This window comes from Poecilia latipinna, unplaced genomic scaffold (genome assembly GCF_001443285.1).
Source record: "Poecilia latipinna isolate Pla-1442-1.1 unplaced genomic scaffold, P_latipinna-1.0 Scaffold2198, whole genome shotgun sequence".
NCBI lineage: Eukaryota > Metazoa > Chordata > Actinopteri > Cyprinodontiformes > Poeciliidae > Poecilia > Poecilia latipinna.
Window position 1 is genome coordinate 70,589 of NW_015114814.1, and position 16,812 is coordinate 87,400.

Below are 16,812 nucleotides of genomic sequence, written 5' to 3' on the forward strand. Positions count from 1 at the left end.
ATATATATATATATATATATATATATATATATATATATATGTATATATGTATATATATATAATATGAAATTCCATCTGTTTCTGTTATTCTTCTCCTCCTCTGCACAGGAAGGGCCAAAAGTCCTTTATTGTTTTGTTTGCTTTTTGTAAATACCGGATGGTACTGTAAGTGAGGGTAGGAGAGAGAGAAAAAGCAAAAGCACCTCTCTGTTTGGTCAAGGACCGTCAAGGGTGAAGGACATATAGCATTTCCTATTGACATATGTCCCATAAAAGGCATGCAATTATTTACTGGTCATGACATTATTATCTCCTGCTCCATCAGAGAGGCTCAGAAGAATGAGACCTCAGGGAGTCTGACTTCCTTGCACAAAGTGAAAAAAGAAAATAGCTTGTGGTATCCCTCACATATGCTGTACACTCGCACCCTCGCTGCTCGAAGCGTTGCTTTGCCCTTGTGCGAACCGAGGGAGAAGGAATTTCTGCAAGCTCGCCTCGTGTTCGGGCAGGGTGGTATTTGTTCAGCGCCGTCTTCATCATATATCCCAATGGTTGGTACAGTATCTACAGATGCAGTGACCTGTGCTGAACACAGAGCTGACACTGAAAATATACTAGAGAGATGGGGGCAGCTGTGTCAAATTCCAGTGAGTGTCTGCGCACTGTCGGATCTCTGCTCAGAGCCTTAAACGCAAAGCTACAGTACAGCTCTTTGTGTGCAGTGTCGGAATGACTAAGAGACAGTTCTACTAACCGGACTGCATTTTGCGGTTGCTGTAAAATTGCTTCTCAATGTGGGATGAGGTGGTGCGCTGAAGACCCAGTGAAGAGCTGCGCTGGATTAAAATCTCTTTCAGCAAATGCTGAAATGCCTCTTTTTGTTTTTCTTTTCACATCTGTATTTTCCTTTCTCTCTGCAGCCACTTTGAACGTGTGAGCTTATAATTGAAGAAAAGCTAACATTGTATTAAAGCAAACACAATTCTTCCTGCCTCAGCAAATGCTCCGTCAGCCACACAGGAATATGTTTCCTCTCCTTAAATTGGGCCCTCATTGTTTTCAAATTGGCTGTTTCTCTCATAATAATTTGCATGACAAATATGTCTGCGGAGGAAATGATGATCAGGATCCCAGTGGTGATGACCGGAGAGATGGAATCATGACCCTGTGAGGAGCTAATGTATTGCTGCAGAGCCTACGTGTGACAGGGATGAGGTTGTGTTGCACTGGCTTGGGCTTAGTGTGCTGCTCTATGCAACAATTGTCTGAAAAAGACAAAGCACTGTGGAAAGGGGCATCTCTGGGGAGCACGCAGGAGCAAGGTTTGTCTGCATCATCCGTGACCCTGGTTTCTCTACAAATTGGCTTTGTCCTTGTCAATGAGAGAGAGGGAAGAGCAAAGGAGAAAACAGTGCGCTTTCTGCTTATGTGAGGAGCCAAAATGCAGCCAACACCATGTTTAAGCAAGTAATGAGGACGATTTATGTTTTTCCTTGAGTTTCACCAACCAGAATTTTCCAGCCGATTTACTGTCTTTGGTTTTCATAAAGCTTTGACCAGCCAATGCAATCTGATTCCAAATTCTTTTTTAAAAACTGTGAAGCAAGAAGATAAGATATAAGAACAGCGTTCAGAATATTTTTTCAAGCCTTCTTTCGGTGAATGGCTGTTAGTTATTTTATTTTATTTTTATTCAAAGCGGAATTAATGTGATAAGAAGTTTGTAAGAGATTATTCAATTTTTTTTAAAAAAAGGGTTTTGCTAATATTTAAAGCAAAGATAAAATTAAACTTGTCATCTTATGCTGTCTTTGGCTTCTTATTTTTGCACTTAGTGACATTGATGTGTGAGTATTATTGAAACATCTGTCCAGTTTTAGGGTGTTTTGGCACCTGATAGTCCAGTAGACTCAGTTCGATTGGTGTCCAAAATTGCACCATTTGTTTTCAGCAGGTGTGGTTTGCTTTCACACTGCAGTGTCAAATGGTCCAAACATCTTTCTAACCCCCAATAAAAACTGAGTGGGGTCACATTTTAGCAGTTCTAGGATTTCTCTTTCATCTTTGACAAAAGACCACGAGCAGTTTCTCCTGCTGTTGCTAGAGTCCTGCGTTTGTTTTGGTTATTTTTAACCAGAATGCCCTGTGCCATTCTCCACTTCTTACTTTTGAACCGGTATTGGGTCCGCTGGCATCGGACATCAATCTTCAGGGTACAACTGACAGATAAGACATAATCCACATATGCATTCGAGACACGCCAGGATTCATACACTTCTGTGCTTCCTTTGACTTCACTCAGTAACATCATCCACTTTTAAGTGTGTGTTTTTTGTATTTTTTGTTTTTGTTTTTGTTTTTTTTCAGTATGATCTGGTAGCGCAAATTAACGGTTCATTCACAGATCAGAAACAGATCACACTTTTGACTTTTGGACTGGTTGGTTCTTGCCTGGATTTCCAGGTTTTTTTTGTTTTTTTTTTGTTTGTTTCCCTTGAAAGAGCTCTGAAATGATCTGTAAACAAAAGGCATGAAGCAGGCAGTTAGATCAGTGTTTTTAAGCAGAGGTCGCCCCTCTCTTGGCACAGAAGGTATTAGCTCCATGAAAGGGGGAACATGGAAGTAATGAGTGCTGGGGGGAGCCATTTGCATGCTTGAGATAACTTCAACGCAAGGCCTTTTGGATCATGACACGTCGCGAGCAGTTCTTGTCATCTGGACAGCTCCATCTGCACCTTTAATATTTTATCCCCCTGCAGTTCATTTGGAGTTCAGGGTGTACACACACAGTCCACTTCAGTAAAAAAAAAAAGAAAAAAAAAAGCTCTCTCCCCCATTCCCAGTGAGGCGAGGTGCTTCTGCATGGCTTGCAGTGATGATTCAGAAAGGGAGTGAAGGATGGAGGCAAGGCGGCTTCGCTCTAGCAAGAGGGATCCCCCCGGGAAAGGCTGCGAATGCATGTCGGTGGGGGTGGGAACATGTGCCATGCTGCTGGGTTACTTTAAAGTACTGTGTCCCTCTCCTCTGTCTCATTGGATCCATGTCACCACTCCATGTGTGAAAGGGTTTTTCAAAAGTCCTCCCCCACCTGTTCCTCCCCACCCCCGCTGTCTTACTCATGCAGACGGCTGGCAGAAATAATGGCTGAGAGCTGCGAAACAAAAACATAGCTATGATATAAAAGTCAGGTCTTGATTTCCCCCCTCCCTATTTCTCTCGTTCTCTTTTCTTTTTTCATCCCTTTCTTGCCATCCTTTTCTTTGAGAGTCTGGCTTTTATTGTGTGCGGCTCTGTGAGTTGATTGCATGTGGAGGGGGTGATGTATTGATCACAGGCAGCCTTTTGATAGCAGTGTGCACCAGAACACTCAGAAATTTCTGCTCAAGAGCAAATGGCTGTGGTCCGAGTCCGGCTCACAAAGGTCCCTCGCATTGGCAATTCATCCACATTTTTTTTTTTCTTTCTGGCATTCTAAAAATAACATGTTGATGCTGAAACGCACCATTTGCGAGGCTCCCCTGGATAAAAGCTTTTGTCGCCACAAATGTATTTATTTTGTGTGTTTCGCTTTCTTTTTAATAGCTGTATTTGTTTGAACCATTGACATGCTCTTGGGCACACCTCTTGTGTTTTTTCTTCTTCCTCAGACATTTCTTGACATTATTTATACATGACTGGCTTGCAGTGTGAACACAGTTTGGTACATCTGCTATGAGTGCTTGTACCTGCTGTGTCGAGGACTTGTTTGCCCCAGAATAAATGATTTTGAAGTAAATTATTTGGAGGAGCCCCTTGCTGGACTATCCATCCTTTGTGTCTCTAAATCACACTATTGATTTTTTTAAGGTACCAAATAAATGTGCTCAGAAACGCGGCTCATAGTATCCTTGTCTGAGCCTGATATGTGCTCCCTCCTCCCACAAGATTTAATGCGTTAAAACAGGCGAGCTCCTTTTCTCCTTACCTCTTTCTTTTTATTTTTTTTTCATCTGAACACACAAGAGAATTGAACAAAATATACCATGTTCCCCCAAGCCTTTTGTTGCTGCTTATACCTCATAATATTTCACTATGTGCATAAAATGATATGTGGTTGTTTTGTACAACAAGAGCCTCTCTTATTTCTCCTGCTACTTCTCATCCCCTTCTGACATTGCAAGACTGCTGCCGTGTGACTGGTGCTGTTTTTTTCTCTTTTCTTTTTTTTTCCACATTGATGGATTTTAATGTATTTTCATGCTCTCATTGATATAGAATGACACTAAATTTGGCGCCAGTCGGCCCGTCTGAGACTAGCAAGAGTGATAGATGTTTATTGGATTAGTCTGTGGACATTGCAGAGAGTTGAAGGCTCTTTGCTTTTAATACTTATGGACAAATTAACAGTTTTTTTTCTCCTCTGTCTGCCTTATCTTGAGGCATAAATCTTCATGAATTAACGCTGCCATTATTCTGTTTTGACAGCTCAATCTCATCTTCCTGGTAATCACGATGTACAAAATGGTGAAGCACTCTACCACCCTGAAACCAGACTCGAGTCGACTGGAGAACATAAAGTAAGTGAAAATGCCATGTATGCTGAGGAACACAGTGTTTCTTTTTTGTATGAATGATGGTAACATGGTTCGCTAGGACGTGGTCTTTTTTTTTTTTATTATTATTATTATTCTAGCTCGACGTTTTCTAAACTTTTAAAGAAAGTTTAGGATTTCTGAGATGAGGTTCCTCTACAAGGTCGTATCCATTAATATTGAGTGTTGTAACAAGACATCAAGCTGACAAGATGAGATATGTGGTTCCTGCTAATAAAACAACATGGTTTTAGCTTCTTTTTTCTTTTTTTTTTTCCACATAATTTGTTTCCACAAAACATTGACCCGTCAGTTTTACACAATTTTACACTTCTGATTCCCCTTTAGAGGTCTGGCAACCCCATAACGATCTGAGTTATAAGGGTAACATGGGATTGCAGAACAAGTGTGACATAGTGATATATGATACAAAGCAACCACAGCAACAGCAGCTAAGCCCGCAGGTGCAAAGACACCAGATGATCCTCTAGAGTCTTTCTCATCTGAGAAATACTCTGATCAACAGAACCTGGTGTAGATAATGAAATGCATTTGAATCGCCTCCATGAGGACCACAACACAGAGCTCAGCCAAACATGAGGGGAATAACCCACACCTATTTAATCTGAATTGCTCGATTTTGTTGCGATGTAGGCCACAGTCAACTGGTTCAGTAATCCCACCTGCATGAAAGCACACATGGTCCTGGATCACACTGGGTCGACTTAAGTTATGTGGATCACAAAATCATCTGTGAAGTGAAATGTGTGTGTTGCGTAGTAACTGCAGAACAATGATCTGAAAAGGTTTATATCTGCATCAGAACATCAAGCTTACAGAACATGCCTTTATATCCACAGCTCATCATAGCTTTCATTTACTTCACCATTCTCTGGTGCCAGTTGGATAAGAATTTGCAAGTCTCACTTTACTTTGCCAATAAATGTGGTGCCCAAAAAAAAATAGCTAAATGGCATCTACTTAAATATTTCTGGTTGTTATGTCTTTACTTGTCAGACACTTGGTCTGAGCGCAAAATTTTTTACATTTTTTGTCCTTGTTTTTCTCTGTGGAAGAAAATGTGTGGTATACAATTATTTGTCGTGTGTAAATAATTGCTCAATGGAAACAAAGGGTGATACAACATGGTAAAAGTTTGCTTTTGTATTGGCCAGTTACAAGCTAGGCATTAGCTTCAATCTCTGGGTCCGACTAATCTGAGTTTATACTAAACAGAGACACCAAGAGTGCAGTCCACTGCCGGTAAGACATTGGCTGCTTGTAACCTTTTTGCAGAGCCTTAGGTTAAAAAAAAAAAAAAAAGTCCTGAGCTCAATGCACCAGCATTTCCTAGAAGGGTAGGATACAGCGGAAATTCTGGAGCATCCCAAATGTTTTTCTTTTCTAATAGATCCGAGCTAAAACTCTCATCTCGAAAGAGATAGAGAGAGAGAGAGAGAGAGAGAGAATAAAAACGTCAGACACCACTACCGTTACCTAACCATTTCTGTTTCAATCAAGACATATCACCACAATGCTTTGCTTTTGGAAGGAAAAGCTCTTTTTGTTAATACCTTTGTCAATAAAAAAACCCCCAAAAAAACATTGAATCGTTTGTGCTGCAGAATTGTGGATGGTTTTTATTTGAGGTTATAAGGTCTTGTCGGTTGCTGTAAAAACACCAGTTTACACAATCATATTATTACAGTAAGTGTTCAAGTTGCAACCACTGTTTGTAAGAGTTCTCCATCTATCTATAGCCAGTGGTTTTTTTTTTTTTTTTTTTTTTTTTTTCCCCTTTCTTGATTTTTTTTTAGCGTAGCAGCACAGTGGTAAAACCGCAATCAGGGAGAGCAGTCATTAAAGGCCGATTTAGACATCTCAGTTTATTTGTGATGGACTACTCCCTTATCAAGCAAACCACAGCAGACCATATTTTCTGAAGCCTGCTTCCTTAAAAATGGCCGTAGATTTTCTCGCTCAATGTTGAAATTGTTTCATTTAAACCTGCGTATGTTGTTTATACTAATTGCTGTTTTCCTTGTGGTCATTTTTTATTTTTGTTTTCTTTGTGTCGGAGTTTTCTCTACGAGTCACTTTAGGACAGTGTCTACTGCATGTTGCATGCAAACACAAAGTTAACGCAGGCCCTGTGCTTTCTTTTCTCCTCTCATTTTCTACCTCTGTCTCCGCTCTGCAACCCACACCAGTAATTATCGCGTTTGTGACGGCTACTATAATACAGATTTGCCTGGGTAAGCTTTTACCGCGCACCTCAAATAATGCTATCCACACACCACCACCCACCCATCAGCAGCATGGATGCAAATTCAGACAGCAGACGATGTGTTCTGACCAATTGCTTTGCTTAAAGATGGAATATTTGGTAATTTAATCAAAACATGCAAATCTTGGCTCTTGTTAGACCCTAATTTGATTGCCTCCCCTGATTTCCCTTGGATCAAAAAGTTGAAAATATCACACTCAAGTGCCAACTAACCCGCGCTGTTCTGTGCTCTGATCTAATTGTGTTTCTCTCTTCCCGCTATCATGCTCTCTAGCTATGAAGATAATAAACACTTTATCAAGTAAGAACATGTTGCCCAGAACTCTCCTCTTCAGCTTACAGTTTATTCTCTCCACTCTTTCTTATTCCCTCTTTCCTTCTCTCTCTCTCTGTCTCTCTCTCTCTCTCTCTCTCTCTCTCTCTCTCTCTCTCTCTCTCTCTCTCTCTTTCCTTCTTTTACTTTGTTTTGCCAGCTCATCTTCTCCCAAACTGCAGCTTTAAAGCCTCTCATCCATCCGTCCTTGTGACTGGTCACTTTCACCGTTTTCATCAATCTGGTGTTGTGGTTGTTGTTGTGTGTTTGACCACTGAACTGTGACAACTTCTGCTGTCTGAAGGCTTCACTGGACCTTTACACACAAACACGGAAAAAAATAAATAAAAAAAAATCCCTCGACTCCTCCACATCTGCCTCTTTCCTCCAGTTCTAAAAAATACACAAGCCAGATTAATATTTAGTGTGTCTCAGCAGCCCTTTGCGTCTTTCAAAGTTATTTTCAAATGTTCTTTGCTCTACTTTGAATTTGCTGCTTGGTATGCTCTAAAGCATTAAAAAAATATATTTACAGAAAAACAGATCAAGGTTTTCCTTCCATCTTCTCTGTCTGTCGGCAGAAACTGCCGATGAGCTTAGGCTGAAATTTTGCGAAGAAGAAAAAAGTGGAAATAAAATTGTCAGGCATGAGGATTGGATTGCGTATGTGTTTTTGCCATCCTGTGTTTCCCCAGTCTCTTGGTTTACAGCCATCTTTCAAGAGCTTCCTCCAAGATCAAAATGAGAAAATAAAAATTGCCAGTCATAACTCATTTAATGCACATCCCTCATGTTAATTCTCTTATTTTTGTTTTGCTGTTTTTTTGGGTTTTTTTTTAGGTCTTGGGTCATGGGAGCTTTCGCCCTGCTGTGCCTGCTCGGTCTCACATGGTCCTTTGGCCTCTTCTTCATCAGCGAGGCCTCCATTGTCATGGCATACCTGTTCACAATATTCAACACCTTCCAAGGAATGTTTATCTTCATTTTCCACTGCCTTCTTCAGAAAAAAGTGAGCCCCTTTGTTGTACTACACTCTAATTTCAGAGATTTGTCCTTCAAGGTGAAAGGCATCTGAATTTTAGCATTCCAGCATTTCTGAAATAGCACCACATGCTGATATAAAGACCAAACACTGTTCGCCTTGATATCGCAGGCTAAGTCATATTTAAAGTCAACAGTCTGTGGAAACACCTGCTTCTTGCTTATGCAGGTCCGCAAAGAGTACAGTAAGTGCTTCCGCCACACGTACTGCTGCAGAGGGCTGCCAACCGAGAGCTCGCACGGTTCCACAAAGACTTCCACGACACGGACGAGTGCGCGCTACTCTTCTGGTACACAGGTAGACCAGCAGCTTTACACAGTAAGACTCCTAACGTGCCATGCAATGTTTTCTATGCTGAGCTGCTTATGATGCATGATTTTAAACACTAATATGAGAATTTGCTTAGGAAATTTGCTGTAAGTGTTTGTACATTATATGATCCAGATTGATGTAAAAAAAAAAAAAAATGGATTCAGTTTATTTCAGAACCTAAAGTTTCATTTTGATAAAATGTATTATGTTTTTATATGCTATTTATATATAATTTTTTATATAAAAAAAATCAATTGACTATCCTAATTCTGTTTACATTCTGTACTTAGATTAATACATATTAGATATTAGATTAATAATATAACTCAACATAGTTAATGAGAGGAACTGACCCGTCAACCAAACAATTTTTAGCAAATCATTCTTGATAATTATAGAAGTTGCTGAACCACTTTGCACAAAGAGGACTTCCTCCTCTGTTGTGGGTACATTTCCAACAAAATTATTTTTTTGTTGTTGTTGTTTTAGCTTATCCACTTGTATCTTCAGCATACTTGAACTCGGACTACAAAATCGCTGCGAGAAATAAAAATGGTTAATTCGTAATGTGATCTTGACAGTTCCACAGCAAATACTATGTCTAATAGTTTGAAAAAAGTAATTAGAAATAGAGAAAGTTGAACAGATTGAAAATATGACCCAAACACAATATAAAGATAAAAATCAAACTAAGTAATTATTCCTTACTTAAAATCAACTTTTTTTCTTAAATGCATTTAAGGGTCAAAATGTTTGGGGAGAGTTAGTTTGGGTTAAGTTTCAGAGCAATTAAGATGTTTAAAGTTTAGGGATCAAACACCGTCGGGTAAACAAACCTCCTTGTCGGCCGGATCCAGGATACGAACTTTAAGACAAAGCAGACCAGTGAGACAGGTAAGCAGCAAGATAGTGGTCATGATAAATGAGGTTCAGTTTCTTCCTGGGGATGATAGAGCTTTACAAAGGTGCAAGCATTAGTGGTGCTCTCCAACAATCAAGCCTTTATGGTCGAGTGGCCACATAGAAGCCATTACTCACTAAAAGACACCCTCCTGCTATTGTACTAAAAAGCCCTTGAACAACTGTAAGACCGAAACAAACCTCTATAACCTGATCGTACAAAATTTCCATCAGTGTGAGACAGAACCAGCCTTACCTCATTGATAGCAACACAATAGATAGACATGTTGAAGGCATTCCTGTTCTGTGGGGATGCCTTCAAGTAATTGAGTTCGGACAGAGATGGATGAGCAAAAAGACAGTAAAAAAATCTTTCATAAAATTGTGTCGCTCTACTTCCAGATTTATTTAATGATTTAATAGACAAATTCTTTCAGGGTAAATGTGAGCTGTTCACCGCAAAAATACTTCAGGGCTCTGTTTGTCTGCAAAGCTACCGAGTACTCGGTGAGAGTTATTATTTCTGTTTTTATTTTCCTTTTGATGAAAAGGAATAAACTGAATCTATTTTGTGCTGAGGTTGAAACCTAACATCTGAAATATCTCTAGAGGTGAAAAATGTTGGTCTCGCCCATTCTTAGAAGAAAGCACATTTGAGCTTCAGAGTTGCATCAGGAAATGTTACATTATTCCACATTTACCAATCAGGGTCTGCTTTGCTGCATGGGAACCTTTCTTTTGTTGTATCCCTTTAGCACTTGCTTTTATCTTTATTTTTCACTGATGTCATGTGCATGGGAAACAGTGTTGCACTCTTTAAAAAAAAAAAAAAAAAAAAACATTGTTAGGTACATTTTTACTGCAGGGAGACCTGATGCTGCAACAACGTACAGGTTTGCACAGTGCCTTTCTTGTAAGGCGGTGTGGTTGCAGGAAGACAATGATGTCACTTCAAAACTCCAACCAAGAAGAACTGGAGTTAAAGTTGTTCAAAAAGGTGCCTTAGATGAAAAAAATGTTTTTGATATAAGTTGAGATGCACTAAGACCAGTGACGGGTTCTTTTACTGAGCTAATAAGACTTAAAGTTACATATTTTTCAGTATCAGTGAGGTACTTCAAATTAAGTCAGGGAAATCTGTGATTAATTAATCTATTTTAATTGTTTAACTGTTTTTATTACATGTTGCTTGTTTTTAAAGGTGCAGAAAATAATCAATTCTTGAGAGAATCTCAGTTCCTAGACCTGAGAATTCTGAATCGATTCAAAAATTGATTTTAGGCTGCTTAATGTTTTAGTAATTAAATTTCTTTGAATACTACTTTGATCATTTAGGGAAAATTAAAAAAGCTAGGCAGCTAAACTAGACTAATAATGGTAATTTATGTTAAAAACTTTTATGTGCAAACTTATTTTTGTTTGAACTGACGGGATTTGATGCAGTATGGAACCTCTCTACTTGTTTTCAAGGCTCTCACTGGTTTAACAGCTTACTTTTACATCATAACACTCCAGCTATAACTTCAAGATTCATTATCCACTATGCACTACTGTTGAACATTCCCAGATACGGGATCAAAATGAGTGGTAACGGCACTTTTGATGGTGAACCTCTACATGTGGAGCAGCCTGCCTTCCTCCGCTAGAACAGCTGTTAGTCAAAGTCAAACCTGCTTAAAACCTATTTTATTTCCACTAGCTTTTAATTGTGACTGAGAATTACATATATTACCAATTATTTCTTGCTTAACTGGTGTTGGTCATTTTTATTGTATTTTCAATTATTTTGTAGGACTATAATTCCACACTTTACTCTTGGTGAAGCACTTTTCTTTTAACTTTGACATATTAAGAAGCTTTGACCAGTTAATTTATATATCTTCAGAAATGTCTGTAATTCATTCAGGCCTACAACAAAGTGAGAGAGAAAAAAGCTTAATCGTTTGTTCCTTTTCAGCTTTTAACCCGTATCTGTCTCGGACAATGTCAGAAATAGTTAAACTTTGTTTTTGAAAACATCCAAATTCCTCATATAATGGAGTAAAATACTGTTGCTATGTGATCTTATGATTCATGACGAGAAACTGGAAAAAGCTATAATCAGTATCAGCAGGTCAAAGCTTTACAATTTAGTGACAAAATTCTGATCAGTCCATGGAAAAGCAAAAAAAAAAAAAAAAAAAAAAAAAAACCAGGGGCTGCCCTCACCTTACTGTGAAGGCAGGCGAGTGATGCAAACTGTAACATATATTTTTTTAAAAATGAAGGAAAGTTGTTCTGAAATCTGCGTGGGCTGGATTAAAGTCCTAATGACTGTCCCTTGTTGACCTGACAGAGTCGTATCAGGAGAATGTGGAATGACACCGTAAGAAAGCAATCTGAGTCCTCCTTTATCTCAGGTGACATCAACAGCACCTCCACCCTTAACCAAGGTCAGTTCACACCTCATCACTTTCCACACCTATGCACAAATTCCATCTGCCAGCTAATATTATCACCTTGCAGTTCCAGTAATCACAACACAACACAAGGTCCAGGCAGTAAATGCCGTCGTCTTGAAATGACAGTGCAGCATGGTTTATAAAAACGCAAGGCCTTAAAAATGAAGTTTCCTTTTTCTGTCAGCTCAGAGCTGGGAGAGAAAAAAAAAAAAACCTTCCTCAAATGCGGCAGCATCTCTCGTACCTCTAGCCTCAGTCTCAAATTGAAACTTGCGTGTTTTTTTTTTTTTATTTAAGTGCGGGCTGTTAAAGATCATGCCCAGGGGACACATAGGCAAAACTAAAATGGTTGTAAAAAGTTTTATTTTCAGAATGTCTAAACATGAAGCGAAAGCCTATTTGTTGCCCAGCACAGAAGGTGACCTCTGTTACTTTATAAAGAGATTTATGGGTTGGGGGAGGAAAAACTGTCATTTATTATTTAGCTTGAGCACAAATATGATGATGAGAAGATGATGTTCAACTCTGGCTGACCCAGAGTGCTTAGTGTGATGTTAGGCTTTCTGCTGCCTCTCAAATGGCTTTCTAAGCATGCAAGGGAAAAGAAGGTTTACACTAAGGTAGCTTAACTTTCCCTCCGCTGACTTCTGTCATGTGCCGCTCTTTGCCTTCCCCTTTTTCCGTTTTGATGTCACTTCCCAAAAGACAGAATCTCGCATCGAACACTCTCTAGGACATTTTGACTTGGTGATACATCAGTAACAATCTAGAGGTACCGCTCTTTTTTTTTTTTTTTTCTGCCCCTCCGCGCTACCATTTCCTGGAGATGTTAATGCAAAGGTTGGATATTGATCACTCCGGGGCGTAGTAGCAACCCTAGAGAATTAGTGCACTGAAGGAGGGCTTTATCTCCTAGAAGCACTTCCATGTCATTAAAAACATCCCTGGAGACATCTCAACATGACAGATGGCATTTAACATAGGTGATAAATGGCAGTGGAAATACCTCAGATCCTTAAAACACACTGCAAGCTCGGGAGAGAGATTAGGCTTTGGAAGATAATGGTTAAATTTTTAGCCCTAATTGTTTTTTTTTTTTTCTTCTTATAAATAAAAACCTGGCACAGTCATCCTGTCTGTCATAAAGTAGAAATTATATTTGGAGGGACTTGAAACAGCAAAACCTTTGCATAATTACAGAAAATCCAAGGTGCTGAAAAATGAAGCTTGCACAACATAATAACTAAAAGTGAGTTATGAAACACACTTGTGACAGAATGTAATAATGAGCATAGTTGGTTGAAAATTAGTTTGTAAATAAATGGGTTAGGAAGGATTCGTAACACACTTAACAAATGAATGGGGGATTTGGGGGTGGGGGGGGGCAGGCACCAGCAGAAGATGCGTGCAGGAATTTTTCCTTTCCTTGTTGCCTTGAGTAGAAACTTTTAATTAAAATCCCTACTTTCAGATTTAGGCTCACCCTTAAAGACAAAGTCAGATTCGTTGCCTTTTTTTTTTTTTTTTCTGTTCTCCTTGACACTTTCAGACAACTGCCAAACTTACCTGCTCCTCCTCTGTCTTGCCACTCCAGGAATGACTGGGAATTACCTACTAACAAACCCTCTCCTGCGACCACAAGGCACTAACAACCCTTATAACACCTTACTGGCTGAGACAGTCGTGTGTAACACCCCCACAGCTCCAGTGTTTAACTCACCAGGTGTGCTTATTTAATTCTTTCACCTGCATTCTGCCTTTTTTATATATATATTTTGTTCTTTTTTTTCTCTCCCCCTTCCTCACTGATGTCTTCAGTCAAGTGTTCAGAAGGCCAAATGAAACACAGGATGTTCAGCAGTATCGTCTTTCCGTCTAAATCACTGTCTCCGCAAGGCTTGATATGGTGCTCATCAAATATGTGTGTGTGAAAAAAAACAACAAAAAAAACAAAACAGAAGTAATACACTCACATTTTGTCATGCATGACCTAGATCTTTGTGGTTCACCTAGATCCAGCCTGTGTGTTCTCATATTTCTCTTAACGGGACATAATGATTAAGATGGGAAAGAGATACTGCACATTCTGCCTCGAGATAATGTAAACAGTGGTGTAGACCTGAAGCTGTAGTATAAACTGCACAATCATTGAGATTTATTTCCATGAACATATGAGGCAATTTGTTTCATGCTGTGCTACTTCTTAAATATGGTATAAACTCCAAGAATTTACAGTGCTCTCCACATTTATTGTCAGCCCTGGTAAAGACGTGTAAAAACTCTTAAAATTATTGACGGCAGTACCACCATTTCATATGAATGAAACAAATATATATTTCACAAAACAAACTTGGGTTCTCGTCCAGATTTTTTTTTTGTTTTTTTTGTCACAATTCCAGTTTTATATATATATATATATATATATATATTTTTTTTTTTGCATTAACTATTCCCTGACATTTGACAGATTGGAGGTTAAAAAACAAAACAAAAAAAAAAACAGTCTTTTGACGGTTTCCCGGTACCCATTTCTTGACTAATTTAGATTAACACACACCTGCTTACCTGCATGGTGTGCTCTCTTGTCTTTCCCATTTTGAAGAACTAAGAGGTGAGGGTTTTTATTAAGACCAAAATATTGTTGTTTTTCTTTCCCCCATCTTTCTTCTTTTGAAAATTAAATATCTCCGGGACTTATATGGATTCCTTATTAAGAGCTCTTAACACTATTTATGATGATAATCAGTGTGATATATGCATTTTAAAAATGCTTCACTTTTATTTCATAGTAGTTGGTAATTACTTCATAGTAGTTGCCAGTAGATATAATTTTGCGTGAAGCGATATATATTTTTAATGAGATGTTTCTCCTTTTTTAAGTTTGAGATCATACAGCCCAGATTTAAAGACGGCTACATTTAAATGCACCATCATATCTTTACCAGGGCTGCCAATAAATGACGTATTTTTTGTATGAATTGTGTTATCAGTGTCTAAATATGATATTAGGAACTAGAGTATGCCTGTGCAAATAGTAATGATAACTATGTTTCTGTTGTATATGGCATCAGAACATATATAACAGTGATAAGGCTGTGATGTTTTTGTATGTGCTGTTCCTTTTTGAAACTGAAGTGGCATCTTTTGTTATGTTTTGTGCTTTTCCCCTGTGCTTCCCTTTAGTGACCTACAGAGAGACAAGTATGGGAGTAAAACTTAACTTTGCCTATCAAATGTAAATTTTTTTCAGCATGCTTATTTAAAACAACCCCAAACCCTCGGCACAATCACTGGTTTTACTTTAGGCCATTAACACACACTCAAGTGGAGAGCAAGTGGTTCACAAAAACAATATAAATCAAAATAGCTCAATTTGATCATTTTAAGGAATCTTTCTACTCCTGATAGAGTTGTCCTGAATTTGCCCACTACTCTGCTTTTCTTTGTTTGGTTTGTTTTTTTACTGACCAAAAATATGTTTTTTGTTTTTATTTTTTAAAGAAGAAAACCCCTTTTATAAAAAAAATATTTCCTCCCCCACCCCCTCTCTCCACCCCACTGTCTGTCTTCGTTGTCCTGGTGTGGCACTCTGCAGTCTCAGTGTCCACTATTATTCCTGTCACCGTGTTTCAGACAGCAACTTGTCTGGACACTAAATTGCCTCCTAGCAGGCATTAACACATAGATGTCACAGCAGCAGCTGTTACATTTCCTTTTTTTTTCCATTCAGGACTTATTGGCCTTTATCCTAACTTTGAAAAGATTCTCAAAAGACTGCTCATCTAAAACTGCTCCCCACACACTGCCTTCTCCCTTACTCTTTCCTTTCTTTATAGTGACCATTTCAAAACATAAGTTCCCTTAGTGCTCTAAATCTTATTATTCTACAAGGAGGAAACCATCCATTGCAGAGAACATTTTTCTCCTTATCTCCTCTCTCAATCATGACATAAATAATATTTACATTTTGTAGGGCTGCTTTCCATGACCTCCATGCTTCGAGACATTCCTAACACAACCACATCTGACCTCTGCAGTGGCTGTGCTTTCCTGAGCTGTTCTCCCAATGACCTGGGTCTCAATGGGAACTGTTACAATGACGGATGCCAAGTGCCGGGCTGTGGGCAATCTCTGACCTTTACCAGCTCTGGGTACACAAGCTGCCAACTAACGGGCAGCAAGTGTACCACAGTAAAGTCACCAAAAATGGGACTTTTCTTCAAAGCATTGTGCCTTGCAAAAGTGTTCTTAGCCCTTCTCAGCATCAGTGTTTTTAACATGAATTCAGGAGGAGACAAGCTGAAGTTATTCATAATTGTGAAGTGGACGGGAAATGATGCAAAAATGAGAAAAGTGTTGCTTGTATATTTGTTTCAGCCCCATAAGCCATTGCTTTGGTGATACAACTATTGAGCCAATAGTAACTGGAAGTCCTTCAGCAGTATGTCTGTACCAGTTTAAAAGACTGAGATTTATTTCCATTGTTCATTCTAAGTTATGTAAAGTGAAATCACATTCGACGGAGAAAATCCATGAACACGTTTTGTCGTGGATTTACAGTTGCATGATGGTGTGAACTTTAACAGGGCCACCATGTGTTGCTCTAAAGTTTAAACCATTCCATTGTAGAGTTGATTGTATATTTATTGTCCTCCTGGAAGGTGAAGCTTTAATCCAGCCAAAAGTCGTATGCAGCTTCTAAAATCAGGATTTTCTTCATGATTTCTCTGTATTTAGCTCAATCTGTTTTTTTTCCCATCAAATCCCAGCAGAAGAAAAGCATCACCTGCCACCACCATGCTTTACACATGGTGGTCAAAAACTTTTTTTTTTTTTTTTTTTTTTTTGAGCCAAAAATACCGGGGGTTTTTGCCCTTTTTTTTTAGTTTTTACCAATTTTCTGACTGGGGCAATTGACCCTACTGAACTTTATTTTGGGGCATCAC

General features: G+C 38.8%; 1 protein-coding gene across 25 annotated transcripts in view; it reads left to right on the forward strand.

The window, feature by feature from the left end:
• Positions 1-16,812, forward strand: part of LOC106936700 (adhesion G protein-coupled receptor L2-like) — an 85,984-nt gene that overhangs the window by 63,966 nt on the left and 5,206 nt on the right. For 4 of the 25 annotated variants that reach the window (XM_015017862.1, XM_015017863.1, XM_015017847.1 and 1 more), the window contains 8 exons: positions 4,465-4,556; positions 6,782-6,826; positions 7,133-7,159; positions 8,012-8,180; positions 8,382-8,531; positions 11,761-11,857; positions 13,461-13,589; positions 15,050-15,067. In XM_015017862.1, the coding sequence (XP_014873348.1) occupies positions 4,465-4,556; positions 6,782-6,826; positions 7,133-7,159; positions 8,012-8,180; positions 8,382-8,531; positions 11,761-11,857; positions 13,461-13,589; positions 15,050-15,067 (727 nt within the window). Of the gene's footprint in view, positions 1-4,464; positions 4,557-6,781; positions 6,827-7,132; positions 7,160-8,011; positions 8,181-8,381; positions 8,532-11,760; positions 11,858-13,460; positions 13,590-15,049; positions 16,158-16,812 lie in introns of those variants that run through there. The other 21 variants (XR_001422193.1, XM_015017868.1, XM_015017871.1 and 18 more) reach the window with 13 other exon arrangements.